Here is a 25,971-nt window from a genome sequence, read left to right on the forward strand (position 1 = left end):
TATTTGTATGTTTCATCAACATCAAATTAGTGATCGGTTCAGTTAATAGATTTAGTTTGGTGCCTTCTACTTCACAGTTAAGTTCCTTACCTGTACGATACAGTATTGGCAAAGGGTGACACACTGGTGAGGACAATTCCAAACCACAAAGCATTTACAGTTCAACGTACTTATCAGTTGGTCAATAATATCGGCCGATACAAAATTTCACGGACACATCAGTGTGAGCATTAATGTTTTCCAATAGTTTCTATGATATCATTTTCATCGAATATTTTGTTGTTCTATAATCCTCTTATAAATTACTTTGTTAAGAAATGTACTACGCAAATACAGATTATACTACTACTACTATTGCTGCTGCTACTACTACTAATAATAATAACTATTATCATTAAATAATAATTATTATCTTATCAAAAAAGTTGCTGTAAAAAGTCAGTAATTTACTTTAAGGGAAAAAAGAAAATATTTAATATAAGCAGTGGCTTTAGAAACTCAATTCTAACAACTAAATGCAGGAGTTGATCTTTTGCTGAGGCTGCACAAGAGAAGTGTAGCACCGGTCTTTTCTCTTTGTAATGCATGTGCACCTATAAGCAGAATAGATCAACCTATTATCTACAGGAGGGCTGCAGGGAATCCTTCACATGAGCTCAACTCATAGGAAAGTGGTGGACAAATGCAACAAAAGAGAGGGGGAAGGTAGACATCATCCAAGAGGACAACTGTTCTGTTGCTGTCTGTTATTGTTCGTTCTTGAAAACACAAACCTAATATTTAAAACTGCTCTAAACAGTAGAAATATGAATGTAAAGTTTCTGAATACCAGTAGCACAAGAAAAATACATTCAACTAACTTGTGAGGCCTTAAGAACGCACACAATGCTTTCTGGAGAAAGAAAGGCTGAATGTAAACAGAAGCTTTGTTTGTTTCGAAAGAAAAACTCCACAGGGGGAAACCTTGAACTGTGTAAATACTGCAGACAAAAAACTGGCTGCACAATGTTATGCGAATACTTTTTTTCAATTTTGAATATTACAGCTATGTGCAATCATTCCTTTATATAGGCCTGTTCGTGTTTAATGATACAAAAATCACAATTCAATTGGATGTAAATCGTCTTAAATTACAAATTTGAATAAATTTACTTAAAATTGAGGTAAGAAAAGAGCCAAGCAGAAGCTAAATCATCTTATATTTCAGATCTACTTGATTTCTTCTGAGTCTCCAGACGTTGCCCAACTTAAGAGATGCCACCTTCCCTTCCCCTTTCTTCTGGATGGGAACACCAATCCATGCACGTCTGCAGGAGGGTGAAGCTAGATTTACAGGGGGGGTTGCGAGGAGCTGAACTACCGGGCCCGCGTACCTGCTCCCCTTTCCCGGGCAGCGTAGGACCCTTGATCATGTCTTTGTATCGAATGCTCAGCTGCTCCTGCTGCTGTGTGCGTCTCTGAACCGGGAGGAGAGAGAGAGAGACCGTGACGCTGGTTCACTCGTACATCTCTCTCTCTTGCTTTGACACAAATACTCAAAACTGCACAGCTACGTTACCGATAAGTTACACACACACACACACACACACACACACAAACACACAAACACACAACCAGTTTTGTTAAATACGCAACACGTCTCCAAACACCTGCACTTCTGGGTTAAGTCCATCACATCGGACACTAGAGATCTGCAGTGTCTACCGCACCAGTCAACACAAACCAGCTTTCCCCTCGCTATGACACACCACAGGGACGTATGGTTAAGATGGTCAGTCTAGCTGTTAGTCTCTAAAGGAGGGGATTCAGGGTCGGGTCAGTTCCACTCTTTACCTTCCTCCACGCTGGAACCGGCGCCAGGCGCACTGGCTCTCTCACAGGGCGTTGGGGTGGGGAAGGGGGCAAAAGGCGGTCCAGATTGGGCAGCGAGTCCCCCTTTGTGGGCCCGGGTAAAGATGGGTGACAGCGAGCGTGGCCAATGAGAGGGCCAGAATAACCATGCAAGGCATCATGGAAACGGTCCATGATGGGAGATGAAGGCGAGGAGAGAGAAAGGGGAAGTGAATCAGGCGCACAATGGTCACAGTGGTCACAGTGGTTGGAAAATGAGCGTTCAAATGCAATAAGGGAAATGACAAAGGGTCATAAGGACATCATGCTGGGAGAAGTTGTGAACCATTCATAAACCGCGCTTAAGAGATACTACAAAAATAGACATCAAGCAACTGCTTCACTATGACATTTTTAAATCCTTCCACACTAACCCTCAGATTACTAAATATTCAATTTTGGACTAATATAATCATATAATCAGGTAATTTCATAGACATCTGGTGGCAAAAGCAATAAACACAACAGATTTTTAACATAATCTTATTCAATAATAGAATAACACCAATTTAGAAGCAGCTCTCTTAAGTCATTCAGTAACAAGAAGGTTTTTCTCTGACTGGAACTTCTCAGACTCGTCTTTTCTTTCAATCCACAATAAGACCTAGTGTTCCGGGGCCCACGTCTCCCTCCCACCGCTCTGCCCCTCCTCCGTGGAGAGAAAGCCAGCGCTTGGCAGAGCCCTCAAAGCCCAGTCAGCACCAGGGAGGCCGCCCACCAGACCTCGGAACAATACCCGGCCTGACCAATATTAGCATTCTGCATCTGAGCTCATTAATGCACGAGGCCTACATCTCGTCCCCCCCGGAGAGACTAGAGGCCCTGTGGCACCCAGCGTGGAATCTGCATGACCATCAAAATATTCATTGTGAGGAAAAACAAACCACAATGAGAGAAATGTTCATCTCGACCACATGAACCACGTGATTTCCTCCATACCTGTCGCTTGAGTCCGCTGGAATGGGCCGGGGCGTTCTCCTCGAACTTGGCGAGCAGCTGGGTGGCCATGACCTTGACTTTGTTGCTGTTCCCCACGGCAGCAGATTCCACTTTTCTCTCACACAGAGCGGGGATGGACGGCCTGTCGTCACGACCGGTCCGGGATAATTCCTCCTGAGGAGAAAAAGGGAGGAAAGAGTTGTTGGTTATTTTCCGCCTGCTGTCGTCAGTCCAGTGGGATTAATTAGTCTGTTCTTGTCGGGTTGACTTCTCAAACTGAGACACGACTCACGTCTTCAGACTGACTCGTCTTCCTCCTCTTCCCCAAACCGTCCACGTCCTTCTCTTTCTTGTCCTGTTGATGACACCATTAGTTATTTTGACTCCAGGCCAAACAGGGAAATTAGTGAAGTTACGTTATTTTGAGGTTTTAGGGAAATCGAGAGAAATTTTTCCAGACTCTAACCTTTGGATTTCGTTTCCTGGATATCGCTATGCTCTGACCGAGTTTGCTCAGGAACGAGATGGGAGACTTGGTGCTGGATATCAGTGCTGCCTTCTCCTCAGGGCTCATGTTGTGTTTATCTGAACATAAATCCACCAGGAAGATTTTAGGTTATAAGCAAGTAAAAATGTTTTTGAATCATCTCAGGATTCCGTGTAATTATGTTTTCACAGCATCTGTCACAAGACAAAACTTCTGTAATTAGAGACACCTCCCAACAAACAGTTCTACTGTATCACCCACTCTCACCTCCGGGTGGCACTGTGTCCCTGAACATCTCATAGAACTGGCTGAGGTACATGACCATGGAGAGCTTGTCTGGCTCCACCACAGAGGACATCTCCTTGCCAGTCATGCAGGGCGAGATGCCAAACTCCTTCTCCGCCACGTCGAAGCCCAACTGGTTGTTCTTCTGCTGGTCTCGCTCGTCCAGCGAGTCAAAGTCGCTGAGGGCAGGAGAGGGAGAGAGAAAGAACAAAAGACCATGTCAGAATGAGACGGGACACGATAAGAGCGCTAAGTGAAAAGTCAAAGATAAAACACAACGGCTTCATATAAACTTAGATTATATCAACGATCATAATCTAAGTTTATCTTACATATGTAAACAAATATTCATGCACACATTACACATTCATTTTAATTCAACAAACTTTGCAACATTTTTGTTTAGAGTGATTGAGAGGTGGTCATATTTTATCTGAGCCCCATGACTTTGTTACACCATGTATTGTGCTTTAATATTGTGATTTAAAGTTAGTTTTACGTAACAAAAGTCCAATTAAGAGCTTTTATTGGGGACAATGATCATGGCTTGATTTAGAACCCGGCTGATATGAGCCTTTCACAGATTTAACTATATCTGCATTAACTTTAGCTGATACGAAAACTTTATTTTCATGAATAACTACTGCAGCAAAGATTTACTATTATGTTAATATTTAAGTTACAATAAAAAAAAACTTCTAAATGTTTGGGAGTTATTTACAATAAATTCATGGTTAAACTGTAAAGTATCAAGCCTCAATAATATTTATATGTCATAAAGGTTTGATAACATCTTTGGAATCATTATCATTGAAAAAAAATATGTGTATTACCCGATAAATTAGTATCTGAAATGTTTTGCTCCCCAGTAACTGTATCATCGGCCCCATTAAATCCATTTCAGTTGGGCTCTATGTTAGGTATTAGTAGGAATAATGTTCCACACACTTTGCTTTCAATATCTTCCTCCGATGACTCTTAAGTATGTCGCACACAAAGTCTATGAAATACACAACAAATATCTATCTGGAAAAAGAGGGAACAACTCTATATATTCCACAGCTTCCCAAAAGTTATGTACATAACAGAGAAGCACTTGAGCACAGCAGGCAACTGTAACATGTTATGGAAAGCTTTACTGTAAATGTCAATTAACATCCCTCATCAATACACGTCAACTGCACATTCAGTCCATTTCCAGGCATTAGCACTGGAGCCTCCACTCAGCATCAATCTTGCACACGCATACACATGAACGCCGTTTTCCCAAGGTACCTCCACCCACCACCAGCCTCCTTCCTCCTTCCCCCCCCCCCCAACATCATCTGGCCAATCAAAAAGGAAGCGGAGCACGACTGCTACAGCGCTTGGTAAAGGTCAGCAAGGACACGGAGACTAATAGCTTGTAATGTTAATCGCAAGGGAAGCAAACTACATTAGGCAATGTGGATGGAGACTGTGTTTTTGTATGGTGTGCGTGTGTGTGTGTGCATGTGTGTGTGCATGTGAGGCAGTTATGACTGGTAGCTGTCACCTCATTTACAGGGATTTATGGTACAGTCCAAACCCAAGGTCCCAACCAGACAATAAACATCATTTGCAACCAAAACACTCACATAGACTCAGCAGGCCGCCCGTTCCAGCCACCGCAGCATGTTTAACCCGTTCACTCTCTTAACCACACTGCGATACACTCGGCAGAGTTTGCCTCTAAGTCAACAAATCACCATCTGTAATAACCTGCGTTCCGTGCAGTGTGTGATCCTGCACGTCTTTCAGATACTCACATGAGATCCGGTCTGTATCGGTGGATGAGGGCACACAGGGCCAGACCGCTCTTCCAGGACATTGTCAGATCTGTGACGTGAACGTTCCTGTAGCCATCCGTCTGTCTCTGGCACCAGTTGAGCAGTTTACTCGATCGGGCGATGGATTCTGGTATGACAGAGGGAGAGACCTCAATTGTTAGGTTGAACAGAATCTGCATTAAACATGGAAAGATATTCTGTTTCGTGGAAAACACTACACATCTCTTGCTGGGTAATCTCGTGGCCTTGGTCAGACAAGACTGAGCTGAGGATTTAAAAAGTGTTGCCATCCATGGACTCGTCATCCATGTTAGTACAAGTTTCAACCAGCCAGTGAAGAAGTGTTATGAACCGTGACATGTCAAAATAAAATCTGACGTAAAAGAGTGCAAGAGGAATAAAAGGATGCAAATGAGAGGTTAGGAGTGGGTGCACCTTTCAAAACAGCAGGCACATTAAGTGTTGGATATAACCTGGGAGATTATCAATGATTGAGTAAATTCACGCACAGGAATTGTTAGTTCCATCATTCCAGGATTCGATTCACATCATTCATCCGTGAACACACAGCAGGTGAAGTCTAAAAACCAGCGTAGACTTTGAGGAATCCCTGAAACATCACACCATGCATGTGGACTTCATGTTACCTGGCAACTGCTTGTCAAGCAGGCAATTTTCTAGAGTGAAAACAGTTCATCGTTACATTTCAGCAACAGTGAATGCAGCAAAATCCTACACTGATCAATAAGCACATAGAGGGACGACTTTAGATAAACTGATGAAATGATAAAGAGATACAAACCATTCCGGGCCAACTTGGGTGTCGACGTGTTGATAACATTCTCTATCTCAATGCGCATTTCCCGCGGCTCCCCGGTATCAAAGAGATTCCGCATCTGCAGACACACGCAAAAAGACCACACGTGTGAAATCCCACACGTGGAGTTTTACAAGAACAAACTCACAGAATTGTTCACATTTCATACAGCAGCGCGATGTCCTTGACTTGTAACTGATATTATAAATCCATGTGTACAATGGAGCAGTAACAGGCCCTGATATTAACATTCATTCTGAGAGATCTGATCACAAGTTTATCACGGCATTACAACTGTGTCCTGAGTGTAATTAACTGTCATTTGTGTTTGTGAAGAGCAAATTGTGTTGTTTTTTACGCAGTGTGATTTTTACAGTTGTGGAGGTTGACAATGTTGGCGTGTGTGTGTTAGCATTAGTGAGAGAGGGATAGCTAAAGAGAGCGAGGGGCGTCAGGAGAGGATAAATGATTAATTGTGCAACAATGAAGAAAGATTAAAAAAAAATTAAAAAGTATCATCATCATCATCATCATCATCATCATCATCTGTATATCATTACACCGAGAAGTTAGCACAGTTACGCTTCGCTTCATTGTGAAACTATAGCAGGTGGTCCTTCGTATGTGGTAACGTGTGAAACCAGTGAGGCTGTTGATATGGATACTGGTTCATACTCTCACCTGGCTGGGCTTGAGGAAGTTAAGGCAGATGTTGGGGTACCGTGTGGTTGGATCCACACTGTAGTGATTGAAGTTCTTGCTGATGTTTTCTGGAGTGGTCTGGGGCAGGAGACGGTAAATACTCTCCCTATAGGGGACGGAGGAAAAAAGGTTTTGTGAACTGAAAAGAACTTCAGTTCAAGAAAAGCTCTGAATGTATGTAAACAAATTATCTGGGCGTTGTTATCAGAGAGCACAGAGAGTTACTGCAGGACAGAGGAGTCACATTCCATTCACTTCTACTGAGAGGCTCTTATCTCATTAGTACTGAGAGGTGGGACTGATGCTTCACGTACACGCACATTCCCTAGTAAAACACTTAGAGATAAAAGGGTGTATTTGAAGAGAGGAAACGTGTTTGTGTTTGTGAGATTGTGTGTGTGTGTGTGTGTGTGTGTGTGTGCTATAACAAAGCGGTGTTTTTGGTGTGTACGCAGACCCTCACCTCTCAGCCAGCACCTCCAGGGGGGTTTTTCCCTGAGCCCAGCTCTTCACCATCCAGCCCGAGTCCATGGCTGCCAAGAAACCTCGAGCAATGCCAGTGCCCATGGGCCAGAAGGGCTGGAGATGACAGCGAACACAAAGTTTTATCACCAAATATGGCCACAGGAGAATGAAGGATATGGAATAACAAGACAGATGCTTCAATATGACACAAGAATCAAACAAAATGAACTTGAGGATTATAAAATAGTAAAACATGGTCTATGCTGTATGTCTCACCTCCAACAGGCTGTCTCCCACCAGCGCCACCAGCAGCTCGTGGCCATTGCGCTGGCGCACCATGGCCGCGTTCTCAGAGGCGTACATGCAGGTGAAGTCGAACATGGCTACATCCGGCTGGCCGTAGTGGTTGATGGCGAAGTCCAGTGTGGGCAGCTGGTGGTTGGTGGAGAAATCGGCAGCTTCACGGGCATAAGACAGCAGCGCCGCCTGGTCTACGTTGGCTCTGGACAGCAGCATCTCCGTGTCTGCATAGTCCTACAGGAGAACGAGACAAAGAGAGGAGATTAGAAAAGAGGAGATTAAGATAAGAGATGTGCAGAGAAATCAGTCAAATCAGCAATTCTTGAAATGCCTCCCTCCGAATTGAAAGAATTGTGTTGGCAGCTGTGCCAGAAATACGATGATGAACTGCTGATGCGGGGCAAACGTTTGTTCACCGACAGACTGAAAAAAATATCAACGTAAATTTCACTTGACTTATCCCAGGGCAGACTGAAAGACTAACTATACAACTGATCTAAAATGAGATTTATAAAATTCCGAAACCTACGACTGTGTAAAGTCATCGCAATATTCAAGGAAAACACAGGAGAAGTGTGATGTGGCAGGGATTAGTCAGCCTTCGAGGAGCAGATGATACTATATCTGTCCTAAATTCTTGTGGCACAAGAGAATCTGTAAAAATAGCGCTGATGCACAAATGTACACAAACCACAAGGAAAGCTGTGGAGGAGAAAATATGTTGTAACTAGAATGGGACACAGTAGAGCGCATTCCTCCACCAAGGCCCATCAGTGCCCTTGAAACCAATAAAGCTCCAGCAAATTTCACACACTCACAGATATCATTCCCATATACATGCCTGGGTTTATTATTAAAGATTCAATAAGTTATAATGTTAAAATGACTCTGTAGAACTCTGTAACTTGACTGTGCTCCAAAGAGGCAGAGAAACTGGAATGAACTGTGCTGTTCACATCTCTCTCCCACATGTAGCATCAAATCACTGCATGCTTTCATTGTGACATGTTTTCATAGAGGGTGGTGAGAGACACATTCTTCCATCTTCAAACTCCCTGGCTGAGGGTGCCAGGCCGGGCCAGGCCAGACCGGGCCAGGCTGGTGGTGCGGGTAGCTAACAGGAAGGGCAGGGCAGTGGAGGATATGAATGGAGGTTGTTTTCGTAGATTTGACTGGACCCGTGAGGACCTCTCTTAGTCCAACCTTTTCCCTATCCACTTCCAAGCAGCAGCACTGAGTCATCTTCCCTGCTATAAAAGGATCTGTCTCTGACTTCCTATCGAAGCCCAGTTGCAGTCAATTGTGCCTTTTCATTAACATGCGCCTGCTGCTTTCAAATCCCCTCTGGCTCCGGAGCTCAGCGTACAGCAAAAGCTCATTAATGTCATCAGCTCAACATGAAAACAAACACAGACGTGCACACACATGCACGGGGACACAAAGATATGTTCAACAAGTGGTTTTATGTAAGACAGACAAACTTAGCTGAAGGGAAGTGACGACTGTGACACAGGTTTACACAAAAACGCTTGTTTTTCAAACATTAGAGAAAATGTATGCTTTTTCAGTTTTACTGTCCTATTGTATGTTATATTGTGGATGTAAAAGTTCTGCAGTTAAAGTCTGTGGTAAAAAGCAGCTCGTCTTCCCCACAGAAAACACTGCTCCTGTTCTCCTGAAACACCTGAAACTCCTCCTCAGTAGCAGCCCGATACTTCTGCATCATTGTGATGCACATCTAGCTGTTAGCTTAGCACACTGACTAACAAAGCCAGCTAAAGCAAAAGTGGAGCCTGACATTTCCTACATTCACCAGAAGTTGTTGAACCATCACAACAAAGTGGACCTGCTGGCCAATCAGAGCAGACTGGGTTTTGATTGGTAGGGGGTCCCTTAAAGAGACAGGAGCTACAACCAAGTGTTTCAGACAGAGGCTGAAAAGAGGAGCTGCAGCAATGGTCAGTGTGAGGAAAGTGATGTGTTTTATGAACATGAGACGATATAAGTCTTTTAAAGTAATCCCTCAAATTAAAATAATAAACCTGACTATGAGCATAATATGTGTGTGATGTCTATGATGACAGAAATGCGGTCTTTTCCGTTTCCTGTGGAATATAGCAAGGGACAGGACACTACGAGTCTGCTTGTGTTACCAGTGTCTTCCTGAATACTTGACTTGGTTAGACCATTAACCAAACCGTGCAAACCCACAAAGACAAACAAAAAGAACAAAATAAAAGAGATAGAGTCAGACTTGTTGATTATCAGCCTGTACGTGCGTACAGCCTTTACATCTAGTACAGAGACACAGAGTGAGATTCAACAATTGTCTCTCAAACACAAACACAAACACACACACACACACACACACACACACACACAGTTCTGGGCTTTGATCACTCACATGCAGAATGACTCCTTTCTCCAGCAGGCTCTGTTTTTTGGCAGTCATCACAAAGTAGTGCGTGTCATCCTTGTAGTAGACAATGTTTTCCAGGTCAACACCTAAAAGAGACCGACAGAGACACGTATTGTTAAATACCAAGAACAATCCTGCTCCTTATTGCCACAGCTGACTGTCATGTCGCATTTGGGGAACAGTAGTGGCAATTATGCGACTCAGAGCACAAAACCAAAGCCCCGAGGGACATCGTCATGTCAGCAATAAACCCAACAAGCTTGGCATCGAATCTGATGTTGAGCATTTTAATTGGGTGTGCTGACAAATTCAGAACTGTGTTAAAAAGACAAATCATTTGTCCTAGTTAACTTTTTTTATTTGGTATCCATTAAATCTTAAATCTAGCTTGAGTTCTTACAATTACTTATATCAACAAATAATCAAAAAAAAAATTATGTAGGGTTGGATTATCTTTTGAATTTTAATGATTCAGATTCTTGGAACCAGCGACCACAACCAAAACACAATTATTCTTTTTCACTAGCACCTGGTATTTGTAATTCCGCTCTAATTAGAAACAGAGTTTTGGTTCCTGACCCTGATCTTAAGGCCTTGTATGAAAAATTCTCAATAAGTAGAAACATGAAGTATATTAAACAGGGCCGGGGCATCTTGAAGCTGTTGCAGACCTGTTGCTTCTCTGAGGTCTTGAAAGAACTTCTGGTTGAAGATGAAGGCCACACCGCTGATCTCCTCGACACTCGCCTCAGCCGTTGTGTTCCTGTTGATGAAGTTAGCGGTGATGGCAATTGCAAGCTTGCCCCGGAACTCCTTACGCCGAAACCCTGGGGAATACAAGGAGGAAAGTGAAGGGTCAGGGTGGAAGTGGTGAAAATGGTCAAATCTAAAAAGTGAGAGAAAGAGAGAGTAAACAGTATTTGCTTTTACAAGTCAAACAATGCTAATTAATCATAAAGGCAGCCAGACCTTTTAAAGATTTCTGTTTATCAAGCTGTGTGAGTGTATTTCATGGTTATATCCCAGAGGCAGCCTGTTGCTATCCGTCTTTAATACAGCAGTCTTTGTACAGAGAGGGGTCATGGTTCTCCACAGGGATTCCCTCTGTGCCTGTGTGGCGCAGAGCAAGAGGCCCAAGCAATCACAGACGAAACAGACAGCCAATTCAACAAGTCCTATTCTGCTCTGCTGGGAGAGCAAACACGGGCAGACACAAACAAACACACACAGATGTGCTCAAGCACCCATTCATATCTGAGCAGCGAAGTGAGGTCAGGCATCCGACCACAGCTGTACACAAGTGAGATAATAATCGTCACAAGTGACTAATGGTGTCGTTTGTGTGTTTTTGGGGCTTTTCTCCCGGCCTGAACATGCAGACTTGCCTGGTAACGTGTTTCTCCTGCCGTCTGCTCCAATGATGACATCAAACTCCAGCTCGCTGACAGGGTGTGTCTTAGGGTGGACCTCAGCCCTCCAGCCTATCCCTGACAAAACACAGCGTGTGTAATCAGACAGAAATGCATGAACAGAGCCAGACTTAAAGCTTTTGACAGATTGTTCTCTCACAAAAACACATGCTCCCTTTCCATTCATGTTTCTCTGGCTGCTCTGGCAGCAGCTTGACTCACTTACTTTCAGTCTCTTGATCTTCGGGGGGTTCAATAAGACCCCTGAACTCTACGTTGACATGGATCTCGATGCCTAGCAGGAGAGCCACTTTGAGCAGCATTAGCTGAAGTTGACGAATACCTGCAGAACAAACACGGAGAAAAACAATATACAAGTGAGATGAGCGCTACATCACCTGAAAAACATCTTCAGGAAGCATGCAGAAAACTCAAAAAACCACAAGCGGCAAAGAAAAGTGTGAAGACTGCGTCTTGTACTCACTGATATGATCGATAGCACCAGCACAGAACTTCCCATGGAACTTCTTGGCCCCGAGGCCCCTGAGGTCCTGGATGCTGAAGGGCCAGAGGTGCAGCACATTGTTCCTGGAGAAGGCATCTCTCTTCTCCAGCAGCACCACTTTGGCGCCCAGGAAAGCCAACTCGATGGCTGTACGGAGGCCACATGGCCCCGCACCAATGATTACACACTGGAGACGCACAGAGGGACACAGATGTTATGATTGAGCTTTGTTTTGAGTTTAAAATGAAATTAAAGAAACATTTGCCTTTAATTTTCAGCTGTTTTAAGTTTAGGTTTACAAGCTCTCACTCAACCGAAGTTAACAACAAACAAATCATAGCAGTAATGCAGATGCAGGCCTACCTTGGAGTTGGCACAGGCACGACCCTTCTTATACTCCTTTTGGCTGGCCCTCTTGTCTAACTTGACCCAGAGTGCCTTGGCCTTCCAGTAGTTGAGTTTGGACTTGAGCTTGTGATAGAAGATCTTGGAGTCAGTGGGCCTGACCTCCAGGTGCTCACAGAGGTCATGGAAGGCCTTGAGCGTCCCCTTGAACGTGCTCCCCTGGGTGAACTTGTCGAACAGGACGTGGGAGAGGTTCACCCCATCTCCTCCTGTCGCACCGGCGCCTCCATCCCCCATGGTCCAGGCTTACACTGCAGGGCTGTGAGGGCCCTTCAGCCCCGAGGCGGGGGTCTCTGGGTCCAGCCCAAGCCCTGGAACACACGCTCTCTGGTGGAGGGCTTTCACTCAGGCCTCTGGCATCTTCATTCTGTTAGCAAGATGGAGAAAGAGAAAACTGAGTGAATCATAGAAGATAATTCAACATTTAGCCACTAAACTACTGCATATTACCACAGTTTTCTATGCTTGAATTATATCAACACTGCCCAATCCAGCCCAATGAGCTTTAATTAAAGACTAAACGAACTTCAGCACAGATATAAGGATCCGATTGCCTCATTTTGCCTCATTTGGCACCATCCTTATGAGACCATATGCACAATGGCTGGTCAGACATGCAATCAAAGCAGCAATTGAGGATAATGACCAGGTCATTTAAGGTCTGGCTGTAATTTTTTTCAGCAGTGACATGACCTCTAACAACCTTGTTCAGCCGGTAATGAGGCTGCTGGACACAGGGAAGGCAGTGAATCCTCACAAAGCCAAACAGGAAACACACAAGTCTCTAGTGTGCACATATATCTGTGTGGCACAGAATCACTCCAGACACTGCAAAATTGCCAAAAAACTGAGATAGTAACAGCAATTTTCTCAACAGTAAATGGCCCCTTGTTTGTTCGAGCTTCCTGTGGGAGTAGCTGACTTTAGCTGCTTTACCTGCTCTGAGTTGCAGTTTTTTGTGTTCTGTTTTTTTCAGCCCCCAGGGGAACAAGATCATTCTTGTTATTTGGCATCTGCAGCTCAGCCGTCATGACTGGAATGTCGTGATGAGCTCTGTATTCAGAAGCACAGACACGCTCTAAAAGATTAGCCCTACTCAACATCGTTGCAGGTATAAAGGAGAGGATGAGGAGAAATGTGTCAAAGCTCAAAATGTGTTTGATCGGGTCTGTTTTGCGAATGCACAACATTTTCAGCCAAGCTCTGGCTCTGAAACACATTTTCCCCAGGGGCAACTATGCAGAAACTCGCCTTCTTTGTTCCAAATTCACAGCAGCTCAGCAAATATTAACTCTCTACCAGTCAACGTGTAGAAAGAGAAGACAAACCATAAGCAGAAGTACAAAACCACACTTATTTCCAACTCTCCATTTTCATTCTGAGACTTCACTGTAGCACTAACTTTCATGTTTCACAGGCTAACTTTTAATCATACTGCCTAAGATGCAGCTCTTCAGTCGAGCCTCTGACTAAAACAGGGAACATCAGCTCAAACTTTGTAAAAATACAGTATACAACTGGAAACTACAACTTTAACAACTATAACTAACCTAAAACAGGGGAAATTGAGTGGAAACTATCAGGTGCCTGGGACACAATACAAATCAATTACTTTGAAAAAAGGTTATTCTGCTGTCTCGAAACAACTAAACTTGCACTGTCAGAACTTTAAACACATTTAGGTCGAGATGGTTTTGGAGATGATGAACCAGAGGAGTGTTACATCTGAGTTTTAGTGTCACAGGGATTACCATTAATGAATCATTTGAAACTTTTCCCAACATGGAAAATGAGAAATATGTCAGACACTAGGAAAAAGCATAGTAGGTCCCTTGCAAATTAGTAGTTAATCATAAGATATCGGATTTGTATTATAGATTAAAAAACAAATCTTTAATATTAACCAGGCTTCAGAAGTTTGGGACTTTTTTGTAAGAAAATGATTCACCACGTTACACTGTCGGCCCTTCTCTCATGTAAAAACCTTGAGCTTTGTCCTGTAGTCTCCAGGAAGCCGCAGTGTTAGTTGATGGAAACCAATGTAGTCCCCGTCCCAGTGGCAACACATCATGAAAGAGAGGCAGGTACAGAGGTCAGCCGGCCTCCTTTTCACACCCTGCCAACTGCTCACTGCAGTGAAAACAGCAGGCCCTGGGTTTGGCTCGGCCTCAGTCAGTCTGAGGGCTGCAGTGCCAGCACAGACGGAAAGAGCCCGGCTCCAACACAAGCGTTTAGATAACCGGCTACTTCATTTCCTATGTGAACGTACACAGGACAGAGTGCAACCTTGAGAAAATAAACGCACAAGCTGAGAGGGTCATCTGCACCTGCAGCAGTTCAAGTCTGTGGTTGTGAATGGGTGCCAACGATGCTCAATAAATCATTTGTGGTTGTATTGTGTATTTGTAGCATATATGCAAAGACGCTACACACCGCACAACATCGACATTGACAAACAAATAAGGGATGATCTCATTGATTGAGTGTCAGTACGAACCAGGCAGTATTCATCGCAAATGACTCAATTGATCCTTCTTAACTCAGCTGTCAATAATAATGGCAAAGTGATCAGGTTTAAGACTGACACATACAATGTCTGTCATATAGATTCTAAGCAGCCAAAGCCTGCTAAGCCCCCCCTGCTGTGCAGTCACGTTTGTTTGCACTTACACTTTCCACATGGCTAGTCAAGCTATCTTGTTTGCTAAGCTAGGCAAAGAAACATGTGGGTGATAAAGCATGAAGCAGGAACTAGAGAATATTTGGCATTTTTGTGCAATCGGGAACCACTCAGCATCTGTTGATAAAAAGCCAAGGGCATCTTCAAACAACACGAGGCCAAACGTCCTCCACGTGAATTCTTGAACTCGACTCATTGACCTCGCTCTGCAAGTCAGTGACAGAAGATAAAGTGACGAGATCAGAGTTCATCTGCATTTAGAACTTTTTTTTTTGAGGCAGGGAAGAAAAAAAAGCAGGTCATCGCAAAACCTTGTCACCCTTATTTAACCAGAACACACATGTTGTTTGCCTCAGAACAGAACAGGAACTTGGGAGGATGGTCTCAGGGAGTTAATAATTTGATTAATGGGGAAATAAAATCTTTCTAGCAAGGACCAAGTCCTAATCCACGGCAGAATCTGAAGTCATTAAGATTTTAAAGACATGCAGGTTATGGGGATACATCAAGGACAAAGCAAACGAGGAGACACTAACCACCTTCATGAAACACCTCTGAGAAAGTGAGGAGGAAACATCTAAACCACTTGGACTTCTTTGGAAGGAAATAGGGGCTGAAACTGCTGACGGACATGCTGTGTCACAGTATGCGTTTGTGTGAGCTGTCAAAGGATGGCTCAGCTCGGGCAGGCTGCTGGGACACACTACCCCCCCACCCTGCTTAATGACAACAATAAACTCGGCCTATAATTTGAATAATAGTCGCCTCCTGCAGAGACCCATATGCTCGCTCGACGGGAGAGGCTGCAGCATGTGTTTCTGTGAGGGCCGAGGGTGGCGACGAGGGAACACAAAAGACGGGAGTTAATATGATGAAATCGCCCAACGCAATCCTGCTTTGTTCCACAACACTAAAATCCTACCACACTGTATTAAGTGGATAATGAAAAGAAGAAAAAAAAACAGCTTTGGCTTAGGCAGGCGCACAAAATCTCCTGACATCTGGATAAACGGCAGGATCTCACACATTCACAGAATACACACACGAATTACACACGTGCATGCAAGCCTTAACGCATTTAGCCTCCCCCAGGTATGCACACACACACACACACACACACACACACACACACACACACACACACACACACACACACACACACACACACACACGCACACGCAGCATGCCTTTGCTTTTCGCTGGTTGTATTACATCATCCTCTAATCTAAAAATAGAGCCAGGGATTAGGCCACTAGGCTACACATGTGACAGCACTACTTTGACATTGTAAACACTGGAACTGCCAACGGCAAAAAAACAATTTGGACTATAAATAAGAACTGATTACAAAGCTTTAAGGCGGGATAAATAAATAGACTGTAGTTTAATATTAATCAGGGCTCGTAGTGATGTTTTGTATATTTTGCTTTGTTGTTTTTTTTTATTGTTTTGGTCACAGTGGAGAAATAATCTTGGATGGAAAGTTATTACTTTGGATTGCATCTGATTCCATTTGCATTGTTACCGTACAGTAACTGAATAGAGCTCAACCAAAATTTAAATAATCAGGATCCACAACAAATTTCTCTCATAAAATAAAACCTAATAATCAAGAACTGTAATTGAGGCTTGATATTTTACAGTTAAACCATTATTAATTACTAGAAATGAAACGACAACACAAATATATGTAATAAATATGTCTAAAAAATACAGATGGGCTTGAACGTATATATAATGTTAGAAATCATTTCAACGTGTCTTTCAATATAACAGAAGAGAATACCGAGACAAATCAGAAGAGTGTGGCGCCCAAATGCAGACAAGCAGAAGCTACGAGGTGAACGGCAACAAATGGAATAACTTGGATTGCTGAGTTGTAGCCAGCAATGTGTGTCTGGGTGGGTCGGTATGTGTGTGTGTGTGTAGGTGTGTCAGTATTTCTTTAAATAGCATTTTCTCCTCTGTGGATGTCTAGCTCTGGCATGACCGATGCTCAGAAGACGGAGCCTGGAGATGAAAGTAATATCCCGACTCGTCTCCTCCTCTCATCCATCAGCGAACATGGCAGACAGGTGGAGGGAGCACAGGATGCAACGTGATCTCTCTCCTTGAGCGGTGGACATCTTCACAATAATAGATGTGCAAACAGAACATTTCAGTCAATCAGACTTGTAGCTCAGCAGAACCAATATACCAGTTCTGCTCCTCTGTTTACTTTACGATGACTCAATGGTTTTGGATCAACTCAGCAGCCTACGTGTAACTATGATCATCACCACAATAATTGCAGCTGTAAACCAGTGTGACTTTATTGCTAACTACAGAGCAACACAGCAGCAGACGAGGTCTATTCCTGGGCTGCCTGTAGGCTCTAGTTAACTCTGACTGCTCCATTGTTTCTCTGTCTTTATGACAACATAGAGCTACCAATACAAAATCATCACCACCACCATCATCAGTATCATCATTTAAAAGAATACACAGGACAATTCTAGGCTAATTTCTAAAGGAACAGCTCCACCATGGAGGTTGTTTTCAAGATTACACAAAAAGTCAAAAACTGTTGTGCAACAAAGTAGGTGGAGGGTGGAACTTATTCAATTTCAAGATTTCATAGACTATCTGTGAAGGTGCAGCCCAATAATGTGATGATGTGACACAGAACGACCCATTTAAGAAAGGACAGAACCTTTGACCAACTCATCCTGTCACACTCACCACATGGAAGTGTGTAAGTACAGCAGCCGTATGATGATTATCAGGGGTGTGGTGTTGTGATTCTAGAGAATACAGTCTATAAAAACCAGCGCACAGAGAAGGTTTGTCTTAACATGGAAGTATAATAACAGCAGGGTCGTCACTCCGAACCCTATCACAGTGAGTCAGCATTAAGATAACACACGTGAAGCTAAAGTCAACAGTCTCTCAGTTATCGTGCAGATATCCTCATGATGATACAAGCCCAGACAAACTCCCTTCTTGAGCTGCGTTCCTGTGCACAGGAGTGGAGACACTTGTGTGTCTATTCACATCAGCTGAAAAAAGCCTTACAGCTCACTGAGTACACCGACATCTATTGACTGAAAGTCAACGTGCTCCTGGCAGAGGCCGTCTCCGAACCATCTGGCATTTGAATCACTACTGCTCCCGACAGTCGGTCTCAGTCGGGCTGCGTCGTGCGGCTGAGCACTTCATCTCAGCTCCCATGCACGACTGATACAGATTTCCACCGATTCCAGCTGCAGATCAGCCTCTAAGCCAGTAAACATTGAAATTCCATGTTGTCCTCTCCTAAACACTAAACAGACTGACACATGAATAGTCGGCACACTGGGAAAACATCATGCTCTTAAGTCAAAGTCAAATCCATCACTTATGTGGTCGCCTACAATAAACTGCAGGAATGAACAGAGGTTAAATAATACATTTTATTTCAATCGAATCATTTATGCAACAGTCGCCTTGCTTTGTTTTTACTGGCACCTTACAGTAAGTCAACATTATACTGACGTTTTTACCACTGGCGTCGATGCACTTAAAAATCTGTCATCAAAATCAGTCAACCACCATTAAACAACAAAAGAAGAACAATGCCTTACCACAACACGCTGTAAAAAATTGTGTGGAACTAGCAGATTAGAAGCATGTAAAAGTTTTAGTCGTCTCTGATGGAAAATAACCCATGTTAAAATTATGAACCTGAACAGGAGCATTATAAGTCTCCTTTTATATCTCAACCAACACTTGACTTTTTTCAAATTAGATTATCTAAAAGGCTAAAGTGATTGAAGATCAGAGGTCTGACTTCCTGTCGGCTCAGCTGTGCTGCCAAGGCAACATGCAATTCTGCCTGCCTGCCCCCCCGAAAGAAGACACTAATTGAATCAGAGCCCCGTTAAATTTCTAAATCTCATGGTCATAGACTCATTCGTACCATGACAAGGGAATTTGAATAAATTGATTTCAAAGTGCAAAGTCAATGAACAATTAACTCCCAGTCTCTATCTGAGGCGGCTCAGGGGAATGTTTGCTGATGACAAAGAGTCGTTTTTATGAAATGAATGTTAGTAACGGCTCCGGGGGAGTGGGAGCTCCTGCCCAGACTGCCTGTTTGTGGGCGCCAAAACACGGTGGATCAAAGCTGCCTGCCAGCACTCCATGCAAATATTTGATTTAGGAAACCTCTCAAATCCTAACTTGAATGCTACTTCTCCCACCTTCATGCCTTTCATAACCAGAGGAAAGCAGAAACCGCAGCTATGCAGCCATAAACACAGGGAACCACAAGAGCAGGAAAATCACACAAAGCGCAGCTATTCGTTCATATATGCCACAATTAGCCCGGCTCATAAAAATCTTCCTGGGTTTGCACATTTGTTTATCTGTCTCGGGTCATTTGCATACTTCACATCAGAGTGTGCAGCGAGATGGAGGCTTGTATTTGGTTACTCATATACTCAGATCCATCCATCCCAGGGAACTAGGAAGTGTAATCTGAGACCAGCAGGCAAACACAGTCAACACAGACAAGTCTCCAAGGCTTAGTCATGACCGGTGTGGAATGGAGGCATGCGGGAGGGAAGGAGAGAATGCCCAAGACTGGGTGCACGACCCGTTCAACTTCAGTTTCCATCCGACAGGGGAGAAATCAAACGAGAACAGATATATAAATAATCAAATCAAAAAAGGAATGGGGCCTAAAGTGCGTACGAAAATAACTACCACGCCAATCACAAAGGTTGCGCACTTTCCTGACAAAGCAAACATCTATAATTGTTTGTTTTGTTTCTCCGTGTGTTCAGACACGAGGGATGATGGACAGGAACATAAACAGCAGGGCCAGGACACGAACAAGCTAACCTATGAAGGTCCTACGCACTTTAAAGAGCTAACCCCAGCCTTATTCTCGCAGACCATGGGAAACTGCAGCGTTACGCAGTTCACTCACCGCTTCAGCTCGGCTCTCTTCCCCCATATTGATCACAAAGCTAACGTTTAAATGTCAAAGAGGCTCAGAGAAAACAGCCAGAATTCCAAAGTGAGTGTAACAGCCAGGAGAGCTGGAATTTTTCAAGAACGAGAAACAAACTGATATTCCCACAACAGACACTGTGGGAATTTATTGCCAAGGTTTACTGAACTGAGAGGATGGAGCTGTGGTCATGACATTATGAACAGTTGTTTTAAAAGTAGAGAATTATCCTCCCGATATTCGATTTCGACAAGGCTTGCTGAGATAACACAGAATCAACAGAAAAGGCTGCTATATTCTGATTCTAGATGTTTATCCAAACAACCGATGTAAAGAAAAGTAAAGAAAAATCTATATTTCACGGAGTTCAATGCACTACAAAAAGGGTGGGGGTGTTTGGAGAGCACATACCTCCTGCAATCCTACAACGTGTCCTATCTTTATTAAAGAAAGTGAAAATATGTACCTGGAGCCACTACAAAATGATATGAGTTCTTCAGTCCAGCTCCAGCTCTCCACAAAATTGTATGGAAATCAATTCAACAGTTTTAGAGTAATCTGGCTGACAGTAAGAAAAACAAACAAACAACAACAAACAGTAACTCTGACCCAGGCGTAGAGCCACCCAGTGATCATGGACCTACATTGTTCAACTTTTTTCAGATTCACTCCTTCCACATTTTCCGACATCAGTGCCTCATTTGAAATAATTGCATGATCAGTATCATCTGACAGCACCACGGAATCCAGAGGCTGCTCTTCAAAGCCTCGATGGGACACACAGCCAGCACAGGGCATAATCCACATCCACGCTTGTTTCCTCTAATCTCCATGCGTGGGCGCAGCAGTTCAGATGGTAAACAAGTTAAGGGTTGTTTGGGGATATTGAGGTTAGGAGGAAATCAGCAGAATGAGCTCCCAGTAGTTTGTTCTCTTTGACCCCAGCTGAGACCTGCGGATTGCTTTGACCTTTCTCCAGGGGCTCAAACATCCTCAAATTGGGATTCATGACAGGCGGTCAGATCGCAGTGAAGCAGCTGCAGCAAACTCACAACCCCCGAGGACCCAGACGAACTAGAGAAGTAGCTTATATTTACACTGAGCACACTAGCAGCGTGAAGTCCAGGATACCTAATAGGCTGACTGTAAACTGAGGCCTGAGGAGAGCAGGTATACAAATATCAGCTGGGCCGAGACCTACCCTCCTTGGTATTAGGCTTGGCCGGTCAGTGCATACTACCGAAGCTCATTATCCAGTGTTGGCTTTCACTCAGTCAGAAACTAAATCTCCTGTTTGCACTGTTGTGTTACTGCTTCATTTGACAGACTCTACAATTCACTTTTAAAAGTCACATTTCTGTTAGATGTCAAACCTCTTTTTTTCATTTGCGATAAAATGAGAAAAATCCCAAGAACCTTTCTTTCCCCTTCCTCAATTCAAACCCCTTCAGAAGTCAAATATGCAAATCAAGCAGACATTGACTCGAGCACACGCAAGAGAGGAATTCTTCCCAGCCTGAGATTGCTCAATCATTTCATCCCCTCTGCACCATTCCACAAACAGTCCACCAAGGACCAGAGGAAGGTCGGCTTTCCTGCCTCAACTGTGCAGAGCTGCAGGCTCATCAAGTGTGAAGGTAACCGAACACCCACACCGAGCCATGAGTCCTACCAAATTACACTTTAATCCCAGTCGCATATTACAAGGCGCAGGCTGTAGTCAGATTGAGAGTTTGGGGGTTGCTGTGCAGATTATTATTGACACTAGATGAAAAGTTTAAGTTCTTGGTTGTAAGTCATGTTTCAGTAAATAAATAGAAATGGAGGGTGGTGCCATGGATTAACTCGAAAGGACCGGAGAGTAAATAGACCATAAAGGAGTTTCCGTTAAATCCAGTGTGAGAAGTAACAAATCTTCACTCGATAATTGACTGAAGGAAAAAGGGGGCACAAACACAAGCCCTTCAATTTACTTCCACACTAACATCAGTGACATGGCCTAGTGCCGGCCACTCGCATCTCCAGCCACGCCCTGATGGGGAAGAAAAGTCCAGGAGAGACAAGGCCATTGTAGAATATTTCACCTTCTTCTGGGAAAGAACATTTGCTGTGCTTGTTTGTCCATAAGGCCTGCCAGAGAAAAATCTGTCTCTTGTCCAGATAGGCAGATAACAAGGCCCCAGGCTCCTCCACACACCACCTGAGAGTGAATGTGAAATATGATGTGGTCTCAAGAGGGATGAACGGTTTACCGGACTGAAAGGGGCTGGCGTGGAGGCAATGTGAGCAGCTATAGGCTGAGCAGCTGTCAGAGGCTGAATAGGACAAGCTGTTATGTGCATTTCAGAATATAAAGCGGTGTCAGAATCCGGAGTGTTTACAGAACGGCTATCGGGCTACATCCGCCTGGTGCTTGTTGACAACCATGTCTGCTACTTTGCTCTCTTGTGTCTGAAGGTACAAATACATGTTTTCATAGTTATAATGAATAAAAGTTACAAATGCAGAGAACAGCTAAAATGTGAACTCCACAGTCTGCGCAAAGAATAGCTGACAAATACAAGCTATGTGACCAAAGGTTATATTTTAATGGTATTTGACAGAGGTCCATGGTTTTGCAAAAATTAAAAAGGTAATAAAAAATATGTTGTACTTATGTAACAAAAGTTATATGTCGGTTGAATTAGACCACTTTTCCATTCACTTACAAGGTAAAGTGTTCTCAGACACTTTAAGCCTTGAAATGATTACAGCATAGTCAGGAACTAGGTTGTAAGTGGCTAAATTTAGGTAAGTGTTCATTGTGGTTTAAGTAATTGTAAGGACATAACAAACATAGTGTGTCTTGGTAGCTCATTGACTAGCACGCCCCTCATGTAGCTACAACACCTCCAGTATATATTTGTTTTCACTTGTTATACACCTCTTTCTCTTCCGTGTCTTTTCTCTGAAACCTTTAGGTGCCAAATTATCTCCCCCTTTGTCCGGATCAGCAACAAACTTTAATGGGTTCCCTCTTGGCCCAGGTCTCATCCTTCCACCAAGTTAGAAGTGGTAGCTTTTTCACGATCCTGCTGACCAACAAGCCAACCAACCAACTAACAAACAAGTGAACAGGGTTGAAAACCTAACCTCCTTGGTGGAGATAATTATAAACATTGTCCACAGATTGGGTGTCACAGTCTGACATGAGCGACTGATAACAGCACAGCTCCAGTTAGCAGGAACATTATCCTCTAATAATCTAGATAAATATGAGACATGACAGATATGGAATACAGGATTAAGTTAATGAGTCACCTGGCACTGCTGCCTATCGACTGACTTTTCCATCAACACTGTTGTAAAACTTACAAAAAAAACCCGCTTTCCCAGTCTTCTGTCTGGAATCAGTGTTGTTCATGCTATGCAAAGCAGTAAGTCAGATTGTGCAGCTCGGCTATAGTATCAAGGGGAAGCAGACTGCTAAAATGTAAACAGTCTGAGGAATGCACTCGTCATACTGACCTACTTCTGACCTCCAAGGTAGAAGAAACAGCCAAGAAGTAAGTCCTTAATCCGGAGCTGTGAGAAATCACCGAAGCACATGGAGTCTGGAGACATACACCAATCTGATCAGTGTGCTTCTAAGTCACACACAACTTCCACCAGTTGCTGAGAGTCCCACAAATCTGATCTATATTATCATTACGTAATTGGAAGTAAGGAGGGAGAACAGAAGTATACATTCCTTGGACCTTAAAACCTTAGGAAAAGGGATAGGAATCATATCCTCACAGGGGTCTTGAGTTAACATGTCAGAGGTTTTAGATAACCCTAATGATATCTTAATGGCTTCTAAATCTTAATCAGGCAGTGTGCTTTAGCAAGGTCGGTCTGACTCAGCAGCACTCAGGGATACATTAATCATCAAGACCTCATTCAGAAGAGGACATTGTTGAAAGGGAAACATGGAAATACACTGAATTCCTGACAGTGGCTACAAAACATAACCGCCCCACAGTTAACAACATGCCCTTTGCATTCTGTTACAAGCATTTCTCCTTTTAGGGACGCACTCTAGACTCGTACCAATATGCGGTGGCCCCCAGCTGTGTCCCACAAGATTTCTGATGACACAACATCAGAACCACACCTCGGAGCAAAACAGTTTATGGCACAGCAGGAGCTGCTTTTAGAGTGCTTCCTTCCTTCTTTCCTCCTTCCTTCTTTCATCCTTCCTTCTCTCCTAGTCAGCTTTCCAAATCCATGGTCCTTTACAGGGTCATGGGGGGTCAGAGCCGGGCAGGAACCCGCTCTGTCCCGCTGAGCGACAGTCTGCGAGAGGTCACGGTGACTCAGCCTCGCCCTATCCTCGTGCACATCCACACTAGCTTCCACGGAACTGCGACTGTATATTGATGAAACGTGCCGAGCCTCGGCTCTGCCTCATGCTGACGCTGACTCATCACGCAGGGCAGTTTCAGGGCATTTATGGCCGTGAGTGAGTCTCTGCTTCTGTAACCTCATCTCCAAACAAGGACTTGACTCTTCAATATACTGCAGATAAATTGAAGCATTTATGTTTGCTTTAGCAGAAAATACTCTATACTACTGTTTACTGCTGGTATTATACAGTATACTTTTTCAATTAGGACTGTACAAGATTTACCACTGCCATAAATCTGTCCTTCTCTGATTTACAACATAGCCCAACTAATCTCTAGACACATTTCTGACGAATAAGGCTATATTTTTGCCATATCGGCAAACCCTGTAATGCTGTATACTATACTGTGATCACTTCCCTTTCAAAATAAAATGTCAAGGTGACGGGTGACAGGGATTCTTAGAAAGTCTTGCCTTGTGTTTGTATGCCATCAATACTGAGGGACATCCAGAGTAATTGTTTTCTTGAATAAAGATTTCAGAAAGTACATTAAGTTGACAAAATGGATTTAAGGCAGTATTGCTAACCTTCAGAAAACTGCTAACCATAAACCAGACACAACACCTATGTAGAAATGATGCCTCAGACTCCAGGTTGAGCCAGCTCCTCTACAGAAAGGCCGACTGCAGCCTCCTTCAGTCGTTCACCGTGCTGAGTCAGCCGCCGAGCAAACATCCTCCTCCTCCTCCGCTCCACATCCTGATCTCTTGAAGAAAACCCTGAGTTATGATAACACGTGCGGCTCGGCGGAGGCGCTACATCCCAATTAACGTCTGCCTGCCCAGCGACGCCCAGTGACCTCAGAGGAGATGTCCAAAGTCAAGCATGGCATTCAGTTGCTACAGTGTAAAAAAAAAAAGGGAGGTGGATAAAATGCAGCTAAAGGTCAGAGTGACACCGATCAATACAACCACTGCTCCATCACTCAACTGGGACAAGATAAAAGTCTTTGTCCAAGGGAGACGCCTGTCAGGTCAGGACCTCACGGCTCCTTTTAGCCACAGACTGTCTGTTGTTGCTGTGTGGTGATGTATGGCCCAATGTGGGACAGCCGCACAGGGTATTATGGTACTGTTATTATTGTTGAGGTCAATGTGCAGGCGGTCAGAACACCAGTGCAGACCCTCAGACTCTTCAAGCAGCAACATCATGGCAGACTGCTTACTTCCTTTGCTTTGCTTTTGCCTCAAGGTTTTTATTCAGCTGAGACTTCTAAGCCAAGATAAAAAACCTTATCTCTCCACCAAGATTCGGGAGAGCTATTCAATCTCTTTTAACCTCTCAGTTTGATTAATGTAATTCCCTCTATGCGGGTGTAGATCAGGCGTCTCCTCCTCGTCTGCATTTTGTAACTGGAAAAAGAAGGCGTGATCACATTACATCAGTTCTGGCCTCCTGTCGAATTCAGAATTGATTTTTAAGAGTTATTGATTGTTTTTAGGATTTCAAATGGGCT

The 25,971-nt window shown here is 43.6% G+C and overlaps 1 protein-coding gene across 12 annotated transcripts in view; it reads right to left on the reverse strand.

The window, feature by feature from the left end:
- mical3a (microtubule associated monooxygenase, calponin and LIM domain containing 3a) overlaps positions 1 to 25,971 on the reverse strand; it is an 81,044-nt gene that overhangs the window by 32,018 nt on the left and 23,055 nt on the right. For 11 of the 12 annotated variants that reach the window (XM_053427982.1, XM_053427980.1, XM_053427976.1 and 8 more), the window contains exons 2-17: positions 12,390 to 12,798; positions 12,006 to 12,213; positions 11,748 to 11,864; positions 11,498 to 11,599; positions 10,784 to 10,939; positions 10,098 to 10,198; positions 7,670 to 7,927; positions 7,392 to 7,507; positions 6,908 to 7,034; positions 6,212 to 6,305; positions 6,057 to 6,086; positions 5,389 to 5,536; positions 3,584 to 3,780; positions 3,296 to 3,414; positions 3,122 to 3,184; positions 2,830 to 3,003 (exon numbers count right to left, since the gene is read on the reverse strand). In XM_053427982.1, the coding sequence (XP_053283957.1) occupies positions 2,830 to 3,003; positions 3,122 to 3,184; positions 3,296 to 3,414; positions 3,584 to 3,780; positions 5,389 to 5,536; positions 6,057 to 6,086; positions 6,212 to 6,305; positions 6,908 to 7,034; positions 7,392 to 7,507; positions 7,670 to 7,927; positions 10,098 to 10,198; positions 10,784 to 10,939; positions 11,498 to 11,599; positions 11,748 to 11,864; positions 12,006 to 12,213; positions 12,390 to 12,668 (2,289 nt within the window). In that variant the 5' untranslated portion in view covers positions 12,669 to 12,798. The remainder of the gene's footprint in view (positions 1 to 2,829; positions 3,004 to 3,121; positions 3,185 to 3,295; positions 3,415 to 3,583; positions 3,781 to 5,388; positions 5,537 to 6,056; positions 6,087 to 6,211; positions 6,306 to 6,907; positions 7,035 to 7,391; positions 7,508 to 7,669; positions 7,928 to 10,097; positions 10,199 to 10,783; positions 10,940 to 11,497; positions 11,600 to 11,747; positions 11,865 to 12,005; positions 12,214 to 12,389; positions 12,799 to 25,971) is intronic. The other variant, XM_053427973.1, reaches the window with a different exon arrangement.

Source organism: Pleuronectes platessa, chromosome 7 (genome assembly GCF_947347685.1).
Source record: "Pleuronectes platessa chromosome 7, fPlePla1.1, whole genome shotgun sequence".
Taxonomy (NCBI): Eukaryota; Metazoa; Chordata; class Actinopteri; order Pleuronectiformes; family Pleuronectidae; genus Pleuronectes; species Pleuronectes platessa.